This window comes from Perognathus longimembris, chromosome 1 (assembly GCF_023159225.1).
Source record: "Perognathus longimembris pacificus isolate PPM17 chromosome 1, ASM2315922v1, whole genome shotgun sequence".
Classification (NCBI taxonomy): Eukaryota; Metazoa; Chordata; class Mammalia; order Rodentia; family Heteromyidae; genus Perognathus; species Perognathus longimembris.
In genome coordinates this window covers 2,813,141-2,827,279 of record NC_063161.1, presented here as the reverse complement: position 1 = coordinate 2,827,279, position 14,139 = coordinate 2,813,141, and the positions used below count along the sequence as shown (strand labels likewise).

The 14,139-nt window shown below is 66.3% G+C and overlaps 1 protein-coding gene across 1 annotated transcript in view; it reads left to right on the top strand.

Annotated features, from left to right (window-relative positions):
- The window catches only part of Gramd4 (GRAM domain containing 4), a 57,555-nt gene that overhangs the window by 16,147 nt on the left and 27,269 nt on the right, over positions 1–14,139 (top strand). The window contains exons 2-3 of the mRNA XM_048353897.1: positions 4,555–4,765; positions 12,650–12,770. Of these exons, the coding sequence (XP_048209854.1) occupies positions 4,555–4,765; positions 12,650–12,770 (332 nt within the window). The remainder of the gene's footprint in view (positions 1–4,554; positions 4,766–12,649; positions 12,771–14,139) is intronic.

Below are 14,139 nucleotides of genomic sequence, written 5' to 3'. Positions count from 1 at the left end.
GGAGGAGAGGCCCTGGCTGGGGACCCAGCACTTGGTCAGAGCTCAAAGGAAGGCTCTGGGCAGCCAGAGCTGTTGGAGGGGCTGCGGCCCAAGCAAGCGCCAGGGGCCCGCGTTTTATGTTTTGTTTTGGACTTGGGAAGGGAAATGAAGGCCTCCGCGGTGCCCGAGGGCGGGCTCCCAGACACTGCCCCCTTTGTGCACCCGGAAGCCCCGGGCGGTTTCCACAGCAGCGGGCCGGGCTGCAGGATGAGCGGCCTGGACCGCGGCCTGCGTGCCGAGAGGGGACGGGAGGCGAGCGGGGTCCCCCGGGTCTCGGCGGCAGGGGCGCGGCCCGTGGGCCTCGCCGCGCTCCCCGTGGGGCAGCCGGCTCCCAGGGATGGGGGCCCGGGGTCTGGTGGGGGCTGCGGCTGGGCCCTTCCCGAGCGTCTCCAGCGGGGTGGCCGGTGGCGGCGGCCAGGCCCCGGGAGGGCGGGCGCACGCGGTGAGTGCCCGCTCTTCTGGAGCCTTCTCCTGCTAGAGAACGACACTTCCTTCTAGAAGGTCGGCTCCTTTGGGAGGACCCCTGGTGTCGCTGCGGGAGGGCCCCCTCAGAAGCAGGGTGTGGAGAGGGACGAGGGCAGGGGGAGGCGTGGGCCGAGGAGCCGCCTGCCCCCCTGGGGTGGGGGGCGTTCCGAGGGCAGAGGGGCACACAGGGCAGCGCCCCGGGACAGCACGGGCAGGGAAAGCCCGGCGGAGTCCTTGGCCTCTGAGACCTCATCCTGGGTCCGTGGGGGCGGCACCCCCCTCGGGGGGCCTCAGTCGCTTTCCCTACCCGCAGCCGGGCGTGAGGGGTTGGACAGTGTCGCCCCGTCTTCGTGCCCTTCTGGACTCTGTGGAAACGACTGTAACTGCAGAGAGGGCCCTCGCGGCTAGGGCCCGGGTGAGGTCGTCCGGGACGGGGAGGCCGCTTCCCCGTTGGGGGGTGCTGACCGCGGCGGGCGGGCGGGGGCACGGCCGGCCCTCCCGGCCCTGTGGCCGGCTCGGCACAGTGAGCTTGCTCCCTTCTCACGGCTGCGGGAAGCATTTGTCTGCGTCTGTTGTTTTTTGGTGTTTTCCTTTTGCCGATCGTGGCTGGAACTCGGGGCCTCCCGCTTCCACTCAGGCTTTCCTGCTCAGCGCTCAGTGCTCGCCGCTTGAGCTATGCTTCTAGTCTGGCATTTTGCTGGTTAACTAGAGATAGAATCGTGTGGACTTGGGGGGGGAGGGCTGGTCTGGATTTGAACCTTGATCTTCTGATCTTAGCTTCCTGAGTAGCTAGGATTCCAGGGTGAGCCACTGACTAAGAGTTTGTCTTTTTGAGGAACTCACACGTTTGAGGCAAGGAACAGGTGTTCCAGGTGGCGGGTCCCTCAGGGAACCCGTGCTCCGGCGGGCTGTGCGTTCGAGTCCCGCCCCAGGCTCACGAAAGCGGCCGTCTGGACCCCGGGTGTGGCGCCGAGCTGGTGGCTGGCAGGCAGCCGCCACGGGGAGCTCTCACGCCTTCAGGTCAGATGGCGGCAGTCCGGATCCTCCGTCCCTTCGCCCCGGTCCCATCGGCCAGCCCCAGACAAGGGGCCCCTGCCCGGGTGCCCAGGGCCTCGGGGCCCGGCAGCCTCCTCCTTTCTGTCGGCATCTTCCAACAGCAGGAACCCCGGCTAGACATTTCCAGGAGGAAAGGAAGTAGGCCTCGGCACACCCCGTACGCCTCCCCCGTGTGTCTGTCAGAGGAAGGCCGAGCTGGTGTTCAGGGGGGCCCCGCGGTCCGGGTGTGCAGGAGGACTCGGTAGAGGCGTCATGACTTGAGGCCGGTCTGGGCAAAAACCCGAGACTGTCTTGGGAAAACAAGGAACGTGGAATAGGGAGAGGGCTGTGGCTCAAGTGAGGGAGCGCTGGCCTGGCAAGGGCGGGGGGGGGGGTGCGTCCAACCCCACTGCCACCGGAAGGGAAAAGAAAGCATGTGGAAGTAGCTCAGGGCATCTGGAGAGAGCTGTTGAAAACCAACCTGATCCGACATCTCAGGGCAGGGCCGGTCCTTCCCGTGTCCCCCGCACGTGTGACCAGTCAGTGAGGTTTGTGACCAGTGTCCTGTGTGAGGCCACGTGCACTTTCCAGAATCTTGGACCCAGCATACAACTCAGAGGGTGAGGGTGACTCACAGTGGCCTTTGCCTGTGACCCCAGATCACATGTACCCTGTGTCTTGGGTTTGACCCGAGGATTCTGAGGGTCAGAGTGAAGAGCTAGAGCTCCAGCTCCAGGGACACGTGTGTGCGTGTGTGTGTGTGTGTGTGTGTATGTGTGGTGTTGCTAGGATAGAACGCACGGCCTCCTACAGCCTAGGTTTCACCCCTCTTTCCCTGCAGCTTTATTTTTTATTTATTTATTTTTCTGCCAGTCCTGGGCCTTGGACTCAGGGCCTGAGCACTGTCCCTGGCTTCTTTTTGCTCAAGGCTAGCACTCTGCCACTTGCGCCACAGCGCCACTTCTGGCCTTTTCTGTATATGTGGTGCTGGGGAATCGAACCCAGGGCTTCATGTATACGAGGCAAGCTCTCTTCCCAGCCCTCCCTGCAGCTTTAAAAAAAATTGCTTTTGTACTGGAGGCAGGTGCCACACACCTATAGTCCTAGCTACTTAGGAGGCTGGAATCTGAGGACCAGGGTTTAAGGCCAGCCTAGGGAGAAAATTCTGTAAGACTTACCTCCAATAAACTGTCAAAAAAGCAAGGCTGTGGCTCAATTGGTAGAGCGGCAGCCTTGAGCAAAAAAAGCCAAGGGGCAGCACCTAGGCCCTGAGTTTAAGCCCCAGGACCAGCACTAAATAAGTAAATAAGTAACTTTTGCTTTCGAGGAAGAGTCTCACTAACTTTGCCCAAACTGGCTTCAAACTCTGGCCCCTCCTGCCTCGGGCTCCCGAGAAGCTGGGATTACAGGTGCGTTCCAGCACATTCTCTCATCTGTGGGTCCTGAAGCCCAAGTTAGGAGGTGGCCTTGTAACCCTCCCGCTTTTAAAACTCTGATCCTTCGTGAGCTGTGTTAGCTGCCGGTGCTCCCTGTCTCGCTGGGAGTGTTCTTCAGTGGAAGCGTTTCACACGTGGTCCAGTTCTGGCGGTTTCGTGTCCCCGTGGGTTGTTTTCCCATCCCCCTCCTCTCTGGCATTCGCGAGTACAGAGTCATCTATGTTTTGGTGGGTAGGTTTGTGAGTGGACTGCTCTTGAGTCCCCCTGGGACTCAGAGTGTCTGTGTGTGACATTTTGCCACGTGGCTGGCCGCGGCTCCCCCTCCTGGCCTCCCGCCGGCTCCCGGGGGACTGCGGTGTGGGGGTCCCTTCTCCTGTGGGGTCCCGTGGTGCCAGGTCCGGCGTCGCGCTGCCTTGTGTTCCCGGAGAGCTGGCTCTGACACGCGGCGCGCCCCGGCTGTCCTGAGGGCTCTGGGATCCCCCCGGCTTGCTTGCCTGGTCCTGGGCCGGGAGGAGCCGGGACAAGCGTGGCCCCTGGGTGGCACGGGCATGACGGTTGCTGGGCTCCCGAGGGTGTGAGGGCCGGAAGCCCTTCCCGCCTGGCCTCGGGTGGCACTGGGTGGGGCTCCCTGCCTCGCTGCCCCCTGCCCCCACTCCCCCGGCTTTCTGGGCTAGGCCCAGGCCAGGACCTCTGTCTTTGTCACCTCAGAGCGCAGGATACTCGTCAGGCGTCCCCGAGCCAAATCCTGCCCAGAGAGGCCGTCAGCGGCAGAGGGCGGGCGCCGCGGGCCACCGCCGGGCGCCGGGGCCTCCTCCGCGGGCCGGGAAGCCAGGCCAGCTGCACTCCGGGGAGAACGGCCACGTCCACTGCTCCCTGGAAATGTAGGGGTTCCTCCGGAGCCCTGCTGTGGGGAGTGGACACCCTGGGCACGGCCGTGCTAGGTTCACGTGTGTGTGCGTGTTTGTACCAGCCGTTCACACAGCGCCCAGCACTGGGGCGACTGTGCCAGGCCCCCGCCGCCCTGGTGGTGTGGAGGTCAGGCTCAAGAGTGGCCAGCACCCCACGCTCTGGGGGTGAGTGCTCTTTCCTGGGTCCTTGGAGGAAGGGAGGTCCAAGCTCAGTCCCCGAGCACCCAGGGCGGAGCCAGGAGCGTTAGGAACAGACGGGACCGTGCATGGCCTCCGGGGGGGGGGGGCACGAGACCGGCTCTTCCCGGGGATTCTGGCCCCGGTCGCGGCAGGCCAGTGTAGCTGCACGTCCCTGTTCCCCACAACCCGCTGGCATTTTTGGAGCGTGGTCAGCTCTCCCCCGCCCTCCCCCGCACCCTTGGGTCTGCACGAGGCTGTGATCAGGAAGGTCCCCCGCCCAGGACCCGGCATTCTTTGGGCCTGCTGGGCGGAGGCGGTGGGTTGAGGCGCCCGGTGGCCTGGCCTGGTGGTATGGGGGGGCGGCCTGGGGCCGGGGCTGGCCGGGACGTGCCCTTTGCGCAGGGGCTCGGCTCCCTTTGGGCACCGCGTGGGGCCCGGGCCTGGGTGGGGCCAGGGCGGTGATCACGCAGGCCGCCTCTCCTCTCTTGCAGGGAGCCCGTCCGTCATGTCCGGGTGAGGCAGAGGAGCACCGGGCTGAACATGCTGAGGAGGCTGGACCGGATCAGGTTCAGAGGCCACAAGCGAGAGGACTTCCTCGACCTGGCTGAGTCCCCCAATGCCTCGGACACGGAGGGCGGAGACGAGCTGCCCCTGAAGGTGCCTCGGGCCTCGCCCCGCGACAGCGAGGAGCTCAGGGACCCCGTGAGTACGCTGGCTCCAGGGGCCCTCGCTGTCCCCAGCCCTGGGGTGACCCAGTGGCCCAGACTGGGGCCCCGCCCACCCCGCCGGGCAGGGGGGGCGGGGGGGAGAGGTGGCAAGCCTGCTCTCTGTTAAGATGGCCCAGAGTCCGCGCTGGGCTGCCTTTCTTGCCGCTTTGTCTGGGTGCCGGCTGGCTCCTCTGCGCGGGTGTGTGGAGACCGGCCTGGCCCCGGGAAGACCCACGGGGGACAGGGCAGGCGGGGCCCCGCTGGGAGGACGATGCCAGCGTGGACGTCGGTGACCCCGGCCGCCCGCGGAGCCCTCATCGCGTGTGGCCCTACTCACTGGGCAGCCGGTGTCCCTTCGCTGCCCCGGCCGGCCTAAGGCCTGGGTACGGACCCGGCCGCCGGGGCCTGCCCGCGGAGCTTGCTTCCCGGGGGTGGGGGCAAGTGGGGTACAGCTGGAGTACAGCGGGGAGGGGTGTGCGCCCCCACCCCCGGCCCCTCTGGTGCCCGCCCTGCTCGGTCGTCCTCCCGTCCGCCGGGGGTGAGCGAGCGCCGCCCGTCTCCCGGCCCGTGGCCTTGGACTCCCAGGCCCCGAACCAGCTCGTGTCTGCAGGGGTGGCCCGCCACCGCCGGCCCCCAGACCCCTGCCCTCCTGATGATTCCTCACGAGACGGTGACGGCGCCCTGCCGCGGGCGGCCGTCAGTAATTCACCCCGGCAGCCGCCCAGGAGCCGGGCTGCGTGTCCCGCCCCGCCCAGCCGGTCCCGAGCACCTCCGAGGCCGCGCTTCCGCCTTCGGCCGTGTCCCTGGCTCGGCGTGTCCCCTGGCGCCAGCAGTGTCACCGAGTGAATGTGAATGAGCGTGTCTGCTGCTGTGCGACACTGGCGTGGCGGGTGGTGGCCTCTGGGCTTGGCCCGCAGTGACAGTAAGCCCCCCTCCCGGGGTCTGCGCTGCACAGGGACCCCACACAGCGACTGCAGCGGGGCCCTCCTGTCTGCTCCTCCCTCCACGAGCCGGGGTGGGGGGCAAGCGTGGTACAGCACCTTCCAGCTGCCCTGCAGACACCAGCACGGAGGCCGCGGGCTGGCGCGCTGTCCGTGGGTGGGCTACACGGGCCACGGGCGCTGTCGTCGGCAGAACGTTGGTCCAGGCCCGTTGCTGCCCTCCCCCTGCCGATACCTGGCCAGCCAAGAGCCTCCTCCTGGGCCTACGCTACAGTTGCTGCGTGGCTAGGATGGGGGGGGGTCAGGGCTGCCGGGGCGCGGCGTAGGGGGGCTCACGGCAGGAGAGGGGGCCTTGGTGTAGATGGATGGGCAGGAATGACCTCAGTGTCTGGATCACACCCCTCCCCGTGCCACACCGTGCCAGCCACGTCTCCATCACACCCTCCCCGTGCCACGCTCTGCCAGCCACGTCTCCATCACACCCTCCCCGTGCCACGCTCTGCCAGCCACGTCAATCACACCCTCCCCGTGCCACGCTCTGCCAGCCACGTCTCCATCACACCCTCCCCGTGCCACGCTCTGCCAGCCACGTCTCCATCACACCCTCCTCGTGCCACGCTCTGCCAGCCACGTCAATCACACCCTCCCCGTGCCACGCTCTGCCAGCCACGTCAATCACACCCTCCCCGTGCCACGCTCTGCCAGCCACGTCTCCATCACACCCTCCCCGTGCCACGCTCTGCCAGCCACGTCTCCATCACACCCTCCCCGTGCCACGCTCTGCTAGCCACGTCTCCATCACACCCTCCCCGTGCCACGCTCTGCCAGCCACGTCTCCATCACACCCTCCCGTGCCACGCTCTGCCAGCCACGTCTCCATCACACCCTCCCCGTGCCACGCTCTGCTAGCCACGTCTCCATCACACCCTCCCCGTGCCACGCTCCGCCAGCCACGTCTCCATCACACCCTCCCGTGCCACGCTCTGCCAGCCACGTCAATCACACCCTCCCCGTGCCACGCTCTGCCAGCCACGTCAATCACACCCTCCCCGTGCCACGCTCTGCCAGCCACGTCAATCACACCCTCCCCGTGCCACGCTCTGCCAGCCACGTCAATCACACCCTCCCCGTGCCACGCTCTGCCAGCCACGTCTCCATCACACCCTCCCCGTGCCACGCTCTGCCAGCCACGTCTCCATCACACCCTCCCCGTGCCACGCTCTGCCAGCCACGTCAATCACACCCTCCCCGTGCCACGCTCTGCCAGCCACGTCTCCATCACACCCTCCCCGTGCCACGCTCTGCCAGCCACGTCAATCACACCCTCCCCGTGCCACGCTCTGCCAGCCACGTCAATCACACCCTCCCCGTGCCACGCTCCGCCAGCCACGTCAATCACACCCTCCCCGTGCCACGCTCTGCCAGCCACGTCAATCACACCCTCCCCGTGCCACGCTCTGCCAGCCACGTCTCCATCACACCCTCCCCGTGCCACGCTCTGCCAGCCACGTCTCCATCACACCCTCCCCGTGCCACGCTCTGCCAGCCACGTCAATCACACCCTCCCCGTGCCACGCTCTGCCAGCCACGTCAATCACACCCTCCCCGTGCCACGCTCTGCCAGCCACGTCAATCACACCCTCCCCGTGCCACGCTCTGCCAGCCACGTCAATCACACCCTCCCCGTGCCACGCTCTGCCAGCCACGTCTGACACCCCCTCCGTGTGAGCTCTGAGACCTCCATGCCACGCTCTGGGGCCTCCTGGAGGAGCCCACAGTCCACTGTCGGGGACCCCAGTGGATGCAAGGGTCGGAGCTTAGGAGCTTCTGTTCTGGGCCCCTCCCCCACCCTCCCTTGTGTTGCCAGGGTCCTTACAGGAAGAGGGCCTGTCCCCAGAACGTTCCATGGTTTCTAGGGGGTGTTGAGTGAGTTGGAGCCAGGGAAGAAAGGAGACAGTCCAGGGGTGGAGAGGCAGGTCTTGGCTGGGGTCGAGGCATCTGGATTTGGGGACACTGTAGCCTTGCGGGGGGGCAGTTAGTGTTGGAGCTGTGGGTGTCAACTGGGCAGTGTCTGAAAAATGTGGTTTCCAAGGAGGGGCGGTGGGGGGGGCAGAGGAGACATGTGAGGGCTGCATGGAGGAAGGAGCGGGGCCCGGAGGGGGGCTGGGCTGAGCTCCCTCGGGGGCGTGGGGGCGTCTCGAGGGCAAGGGCAGATGCCCAGAGAGGCTTCCGCAAGGTCAGACTGGAAGCTGTGTTCCTGCCCCGAGGGCCCTGGGGACCCTGTGATGAGAGAGGCTCGGGCGGGCGCCCTGAGGGGCGGGGGAGAGCCTGTCACTGCCCGTGGGGCCCAGCTGGGGCCGGCTGCTGGGCCTCGCCTGACCCTCGGCCCTGCCCGGGGACAGCAGTGGTGTCCGCCTTCTAGGCCTGCTTTGCACATTGGAAGTGGAAATGCACCGGAGGCGCCGGGCCTGCCCCCGGCCTGTTAGCGCACAGGCATCTGGGATTGATTACCGATGGCTGGACAGTGGTGCAGAGCCCTTTCCCTGTCCAGGCCCCCTGCACCAACCCGCGTCCCTGGGGCCTAAGCCCTGCTCTGGGGCCGCGCTCCTGGGGCCCCGGGGGTGCCGGCACACTGGATGTTCTGCTGCCCTGGTCTGCCCTCCGCCCCTCTTCACGGAGGTGGCAGGGTTCCCTCCTGAGTGGGGCTTCCTGGAGCCCAGGGGCCGGCTCCCAGCCCCCTGCAGTGGGCTCGATGATGGCAGCCGTGTGTTCGAATCCCCACCGCATGCCGGGGCCACTGTCGTGTGCCAGGAAACCATTTCCGGTGTATCCCTGTTGTATGGACCTTTCCTCAGCCAGCCTGTCACCCCGAGAGGCCGGGGTGCCCCGTCAGTCAGTCCCTCCCGGCAGCTGCCCGCGGGGCCCCCGCCACCAGCCTGCGGCGTGTGGAGTGGGTCCGAGCGGGTCCGAAGAAGGCAGGCGGCACGGCGCCACCACTGGGGGCGGCTTCCTCTGCGCGGCTGCTTCTGTCCTGGTCCGCACAGCCCGTGGTTCTGATCCCCACGGCTGTCCAGGGACGTTGGGTTGTTTCCACTCTGGGGCTCTGACGAGTCACGCGGAGCAGCTGTGTGCGCGTTTGCTCACGAACATCTGTTTTCACACGGGACGGCTGGTCACGTGCAGCCCCTCGCTTCCCCGCGGGGCGCCCCGCCCCCTCCCGCCGCCGGCCTGGGGTTCCCTCGGTTGGCCAGCATGGGCGGCTGCCGGCCCCTTGGAGCTGGCACTGAGCCGCTCGCTCTCTATAAAGAGCTCGGACTCGGGCTGGGCCGTAGCTCGGTGCAGAGCGCCTGCCTGGCCAGTGCCACATCCTGGGGTCCATCCCGGGACCAATGGCCAGTGCCACATCCTGGGGTCCATCCCGGGACCAAAAGAGAAACGTACAGCGAAAGGGCGCAGACTCCCAGCACCCCGCAGACGCCCCGGCGAGTGGACTGCATCCCGCGCCTCCCGGGCCGCATCCCCCTCCGCGGGGGCGCCCCCCACCCCCATCCACTGCCGGAACGTTCCCTTGCTCGTTACATACCAACTCCCCGGTCCTCCCCCCCGCCCCAGCCCCAGGCCTCCCCGTTCTCATTTCTGTCTCTGAGGATCCGACTCCCACGGCCCCTGTCCCGGGTGACCGGCACTGGCACACGCTCAGGTCCCAAGCCAGCAGGCAGGTGTGCTCCCGTGTCCTTTCTGGGAGATGTTTGTGTTCCGGGACACCGTGGTCGAGGGCAGAATCCAGACCCCATAGGAAAGGTCTGGGAGACAGAGGGAGGGGAAGGGGGAGGGCTTCCGGTGAGGGCCAGGAGGCCGGGTGCGGAGGAAGCGTGGCAGTCGGGGGTGACATTGGGCGGGATGACAGTGCTCAGGGGAGGGTGGCATGGGGGGGAGGGCTATCCCTGTGGCCAGGGCCAGGCGTGTAAAGAGAGGCGGCAGGCTGGAAGCGGGCTGCACAGAAGGAAGCCCAGGCACTGCAGGAGAGATGGAAGAATCTTCCGCCTCCCCCTCCCCCCACCCCCCGCTGGGACTGCAGTCTCAGTGCAGGAAATGGTTCTTGAACTCCTTTTTTTTTTTGGCCAGTCCTGGGTCTTGGACTCAGGGCCTGAGCACTGTCCCTGGCTTCCTTTTGCTCAAGGCTAGCACTCTGCCACTTGAGCCACTAGCGCCACTTCTGGCCATTTTCTGTATACGTGGTGCTGGGGAATCGAACCCAGGGCTTCATATATACGAGGCGAGCACTCTTGCCACTAGGCCATATCCCCAGCCCCAGGAAATGGTTCTTGAAAAGCTGGAGACGTCCAGAAGGGGCTGGCCACCCCTCCGTTCCACAGTGACCACAGCCATGGTCCTGTGTGCAGGCCCCAGTCCCGGCCCAGGGCACTCCTGAGTCTGAGAAGGGGCAATTGGGAGACTTGGGTCCGACTTAGAGTGGGATTTGACTCCCCAAACCTCAGAGCGGTGCCCTGTCGGGCCCACCTGGGGTCCTGACCGCTGGACGGCGTGTCGGAAGCATCTTCACGGCCCCTGAGATCTGTCGTGGGTGGGAAAGCCAAGCTCAGGGACGGGTAGATGGCTGCATGGGGTGTGGTACTACACGGTGGGGGGAGACGTGGTTCCCGCCCCAGGGGGCTCCTGGCCAGGCCCCCCCCCCAGGCCAGCCTCTGGCCTGGCTCCCCCTCCTGCCCACGGCACGGTGTCTCGGCAGTGGGACAGCAGCGGGTCAGGTACGGTGCTCAGGTTTCAGGAGCCGCGAGGGCGAACTCTCCAGAGCCTGTTCCCTGCAGGTGGCCCTGCTGGTGACATTGAAGGTCAGGCCAGAGGGCAGTGAGGTGTGGGGCAGTGGAAGGGAGGCAGGGAGGGAGGGAGGGAAGGCCAAGGCCCTGAACTCCCAGGCTGCCAGATCACATTTCAATCCAACATTTATGACCTCCTCCTCCTCAAGACCGGCCTCACCTCACCCGCTCTAAACGAGGCCCAGGGAGGGGAGGTGGAGAGGAGGTGACTGGCACGCACTCTAGGATGGACACCGGGGCCCGAGGAGCCCATCAGCAGGCGGGCGGGGAGGGGGAGGTGGGCACGGAGCTCAGGGCAGAGCCTGGGGTTGGTCTGCATCGCGGGCCGGGTGGCTCGCGGATGCCACGGTGTGCAGGTGACGCCACGTCTGTGTGTGGGGTTCAGGTTTCGGCTTCGTTTTGCTGGTAGAGAAGGCTCCACGCGTCCGGCATACTGGAGCTAGGCACGAGCCTGCCACCCTCATGTCGGACCTCTCCCCCTCTTCCGGCCTCCCCTGCCTGTCTCCACCCTCTGGGCCTTTCTGGATGATTCTGGAGCATATGCTAGGCACGTGCTCACCATCTGTCTTTAACACCTTAGGGGTTGTTCTGAAACATAAGAGCTGGAGATGGACGCCACGGTGTTGGGGTCTGCGTGCAGGGTTTGCAGGTTTCCCACAACTGGGGGGGGGGAATGACACTGCATACAGAGGGGGACACTGCACACAGAGAGTGGGGACACTGCACACAGAGGGTAGGGACACTACATGCAGAGGGTGGGGGCACTGCACGCAGAGGGAGGATGGCACTGCACACAGAGGGGGGATGACACTGCACATAGAGGGAGGATGACACTGCACACAGAGAGGGGGATGGCACTGCATGCAGAGGGAGGATGACACTGCAAATGGGATGACACTGCACACAGAGGTGGGATGACACTGCAAACAGAAGGTGGGGGCACTTTATGCACAGGGAGGATGGCACTGCACACAGAGGGGGGATGACACTATGCAGAGGGTGGGGCACTGCACGCAGAGGGGGGATGGCACTGCATGCAGAGGGGATGGCACTGCACGCAGAGGGGGGATGACACTGCACACAGAAGGTGGGGGCACTGCACGCAGAGGGAGGATGACACTGCACACAGAAGGTGGGGGCACTGCACACAGAGGGGGGATGGCACTGCAGCAGAGGAGGGATGACACCATGCAGCGGGAGGATGACACTGCACGCAGAGGGGGGATGGCACTGCACATAGAGGGGGGATGACACTACACGCAGAGGGGGGATGGCACTGCACGCAGAGGGTGGGGACACTGCACATGGGGGGGATGACACTGCACGCAGCCCGTTGCCTGCGCAGGTGTCGGGTACCCCCCTCCCCGGGCTCTGCGAGCTCGTCTGAGGCAGGCTGGACGGCCGTGGAGACGCTGACGTCTGCGCCGTGTTCTGAGCCTCCGGAGGCCCATCTGGCTGACGCCTGATTGCACACTCTCTGGTGGTCTGCCGTGGCAGCACACACACGCACACACGTGCCCACCCATGGACACACGTGTACACACACACCCGCAGGCAGGCCTGGCCTCGCTCCTCTCCTGCTGTCACCAGGGCTGGGCAGTGGCCTGGGACAGGACAGGGTATTAGCTGGGCCCCCAGGGGGCAGATGGGAGACCTGGGTTCAGAGTCTGCTCAGCGCGGTTCCCTTCAGGCCTGGCTCCGCCTTTGATCTCCCGTCTGGCCTGGCAGAACGGTGCGGGCCTGAGTGTGGCCCCGCTTCCGACGTGAGGTGTCCGCCGCTCTGGCCGGGCCTCGCACGCGCTGGGGGCGCTGGCCCCGGCTTCTCTCTGCAGGCGAGCACCCATGGCATCAGAGACACCGCAGCCTTCGTGTCCCCTTCTCCAGGCTGACCTCCCGGGGTCTGAGGTGCAGGGTGGCGGGTCCCCGGCCCCGTGGGTTCCGGCCCGCGTGGATGGGGGCCCTGTGCACGGCGCCCCCCATGCCCTGGACACTGAGGCTGCTGTCCCGTTGAGAGCTGCGGCTGTGGCCGTCCGCAGCCGCGGCGGTGTGGGGCCGGGGGCTCCCGGCGGCGCCTCTGAGCTCCCGGGGTTTGTCTTCCAGGCTGGCGCGGGGACCCTCATCATGGCTGCAGGGGTCCAGGACTTCAACCGGACAGAGTGCGATCGGCTGAACGAGATCAAGGGTCACCTGGAAATCGCCTTACTGGAGAAACACTTCCTTCGTGAGTATCGAAAGTGTTCGTGGGGGACAGGTGACCTCGGGGAAATCCCGGGTGTTCACAGGGCTAGAGCCCTGGCCGATGTCGGTGGCGGAAGCTGGTTCCGGGCCAGGCCGGCTGCCTCCCGCTCCCTCCCAGGGTATTCCGGACGCGGCACCCTCTCCTTTCAGCTGTCAACGTTTTACGAGGTCGCTCGTGACGTTTTAGAGACAGAGGCCACGCGTCCAGTGTGCCACAGAAGATGAACAGCGGCTTTCCTTTGGGTTCTGTCAGATGCGGGATTGAGCTCACATTTCCCGGTCTGGCGAGTCTCTCTGAGCGGGCCCTCACCGGGGGCCGGGGTGGGGGGCCGGCGGGGGCGGGGGGCAGCTGCGTGTCTTCTCGGTCTCGACTCTGCGGGTTCCGCCTCTCGTCACGCTTTGCGATCCGTGACGGGGCCACCGTGACGGGGTCCCTGTGCAGTCCCGTGGGCCCTTGCCCGTCCCCCTCTGCTGCCCTCGGTCGGTCCGTAGTCACAGAGCGTGCTCGGTGTTTGGGGAGGACGGTCCGCGTGGGGTGTGGGCGTGGGCCGTCCCAAGCTCACCGCCGGGCCGATGCTCACGGAGCCCCGTCTCCCAGCCGCCGCGGCGCCCTGGCCCATTCCTGCTCCCGCCCTCCGCGCCCCGTGCATGAGCCCCCACATTAGGGAAAGCAAACTCCCGCGTGTGGGGAGACGGGACGCGTGCTGGGTGCCTCCCCCCTTAGCTTTCCAGGTCTGTGGTAATGAGGTGGACGGTGAGCATGCTGGGGGGGCTGGACTGCCGTCCTTGGGGCGTGGGCCCGCGCACGCTCCACGGGTTGTAGTCACGTGGTTGTTGTTCACTGGGGTTCGTGTAGTCCTGGCTGTGGACTGCGGGAGACGTGGGGTTGGTTTCTGAGCCCTTTTCAGCGTGACAGGATAGTCAGCGTTGTCGCAAACCTATCCTGTCCCAGCCCTGGAAGGAACCGTCTGGGAAAGCAGCCCTGGTTCCTGGTGTTGGGAGGTGGTAGAGAGCAGCGCGGCCTCCGGGGCGGTCCCTGCCCCGGCGCCAGCGCCAGGGCCGCGTGAGCTCACACGCGTAATCAGATGGGCACTCCCGTCCAGGACGCCGGCGTGTCTCTCTGACCTCGCTGGACCTTTCTCTGGGTCCCGGGGGACACCAGCCCTGCCCCTCGCTTTCTGTTCTGTCATGAGAACACATGGGAATCTCGGATGCACCCGGGGACCGCCGCCCACCGCCGGAAGGGGACGCACACTGGGATTTGTTTTGGGGTTCCTTTCCCCGGGGGCGTCCCACTGGTGGGGTGCGTGCTGCTGGGTGGAGGGTCCCCCCAGGAGCGCCCACCCCTTCGT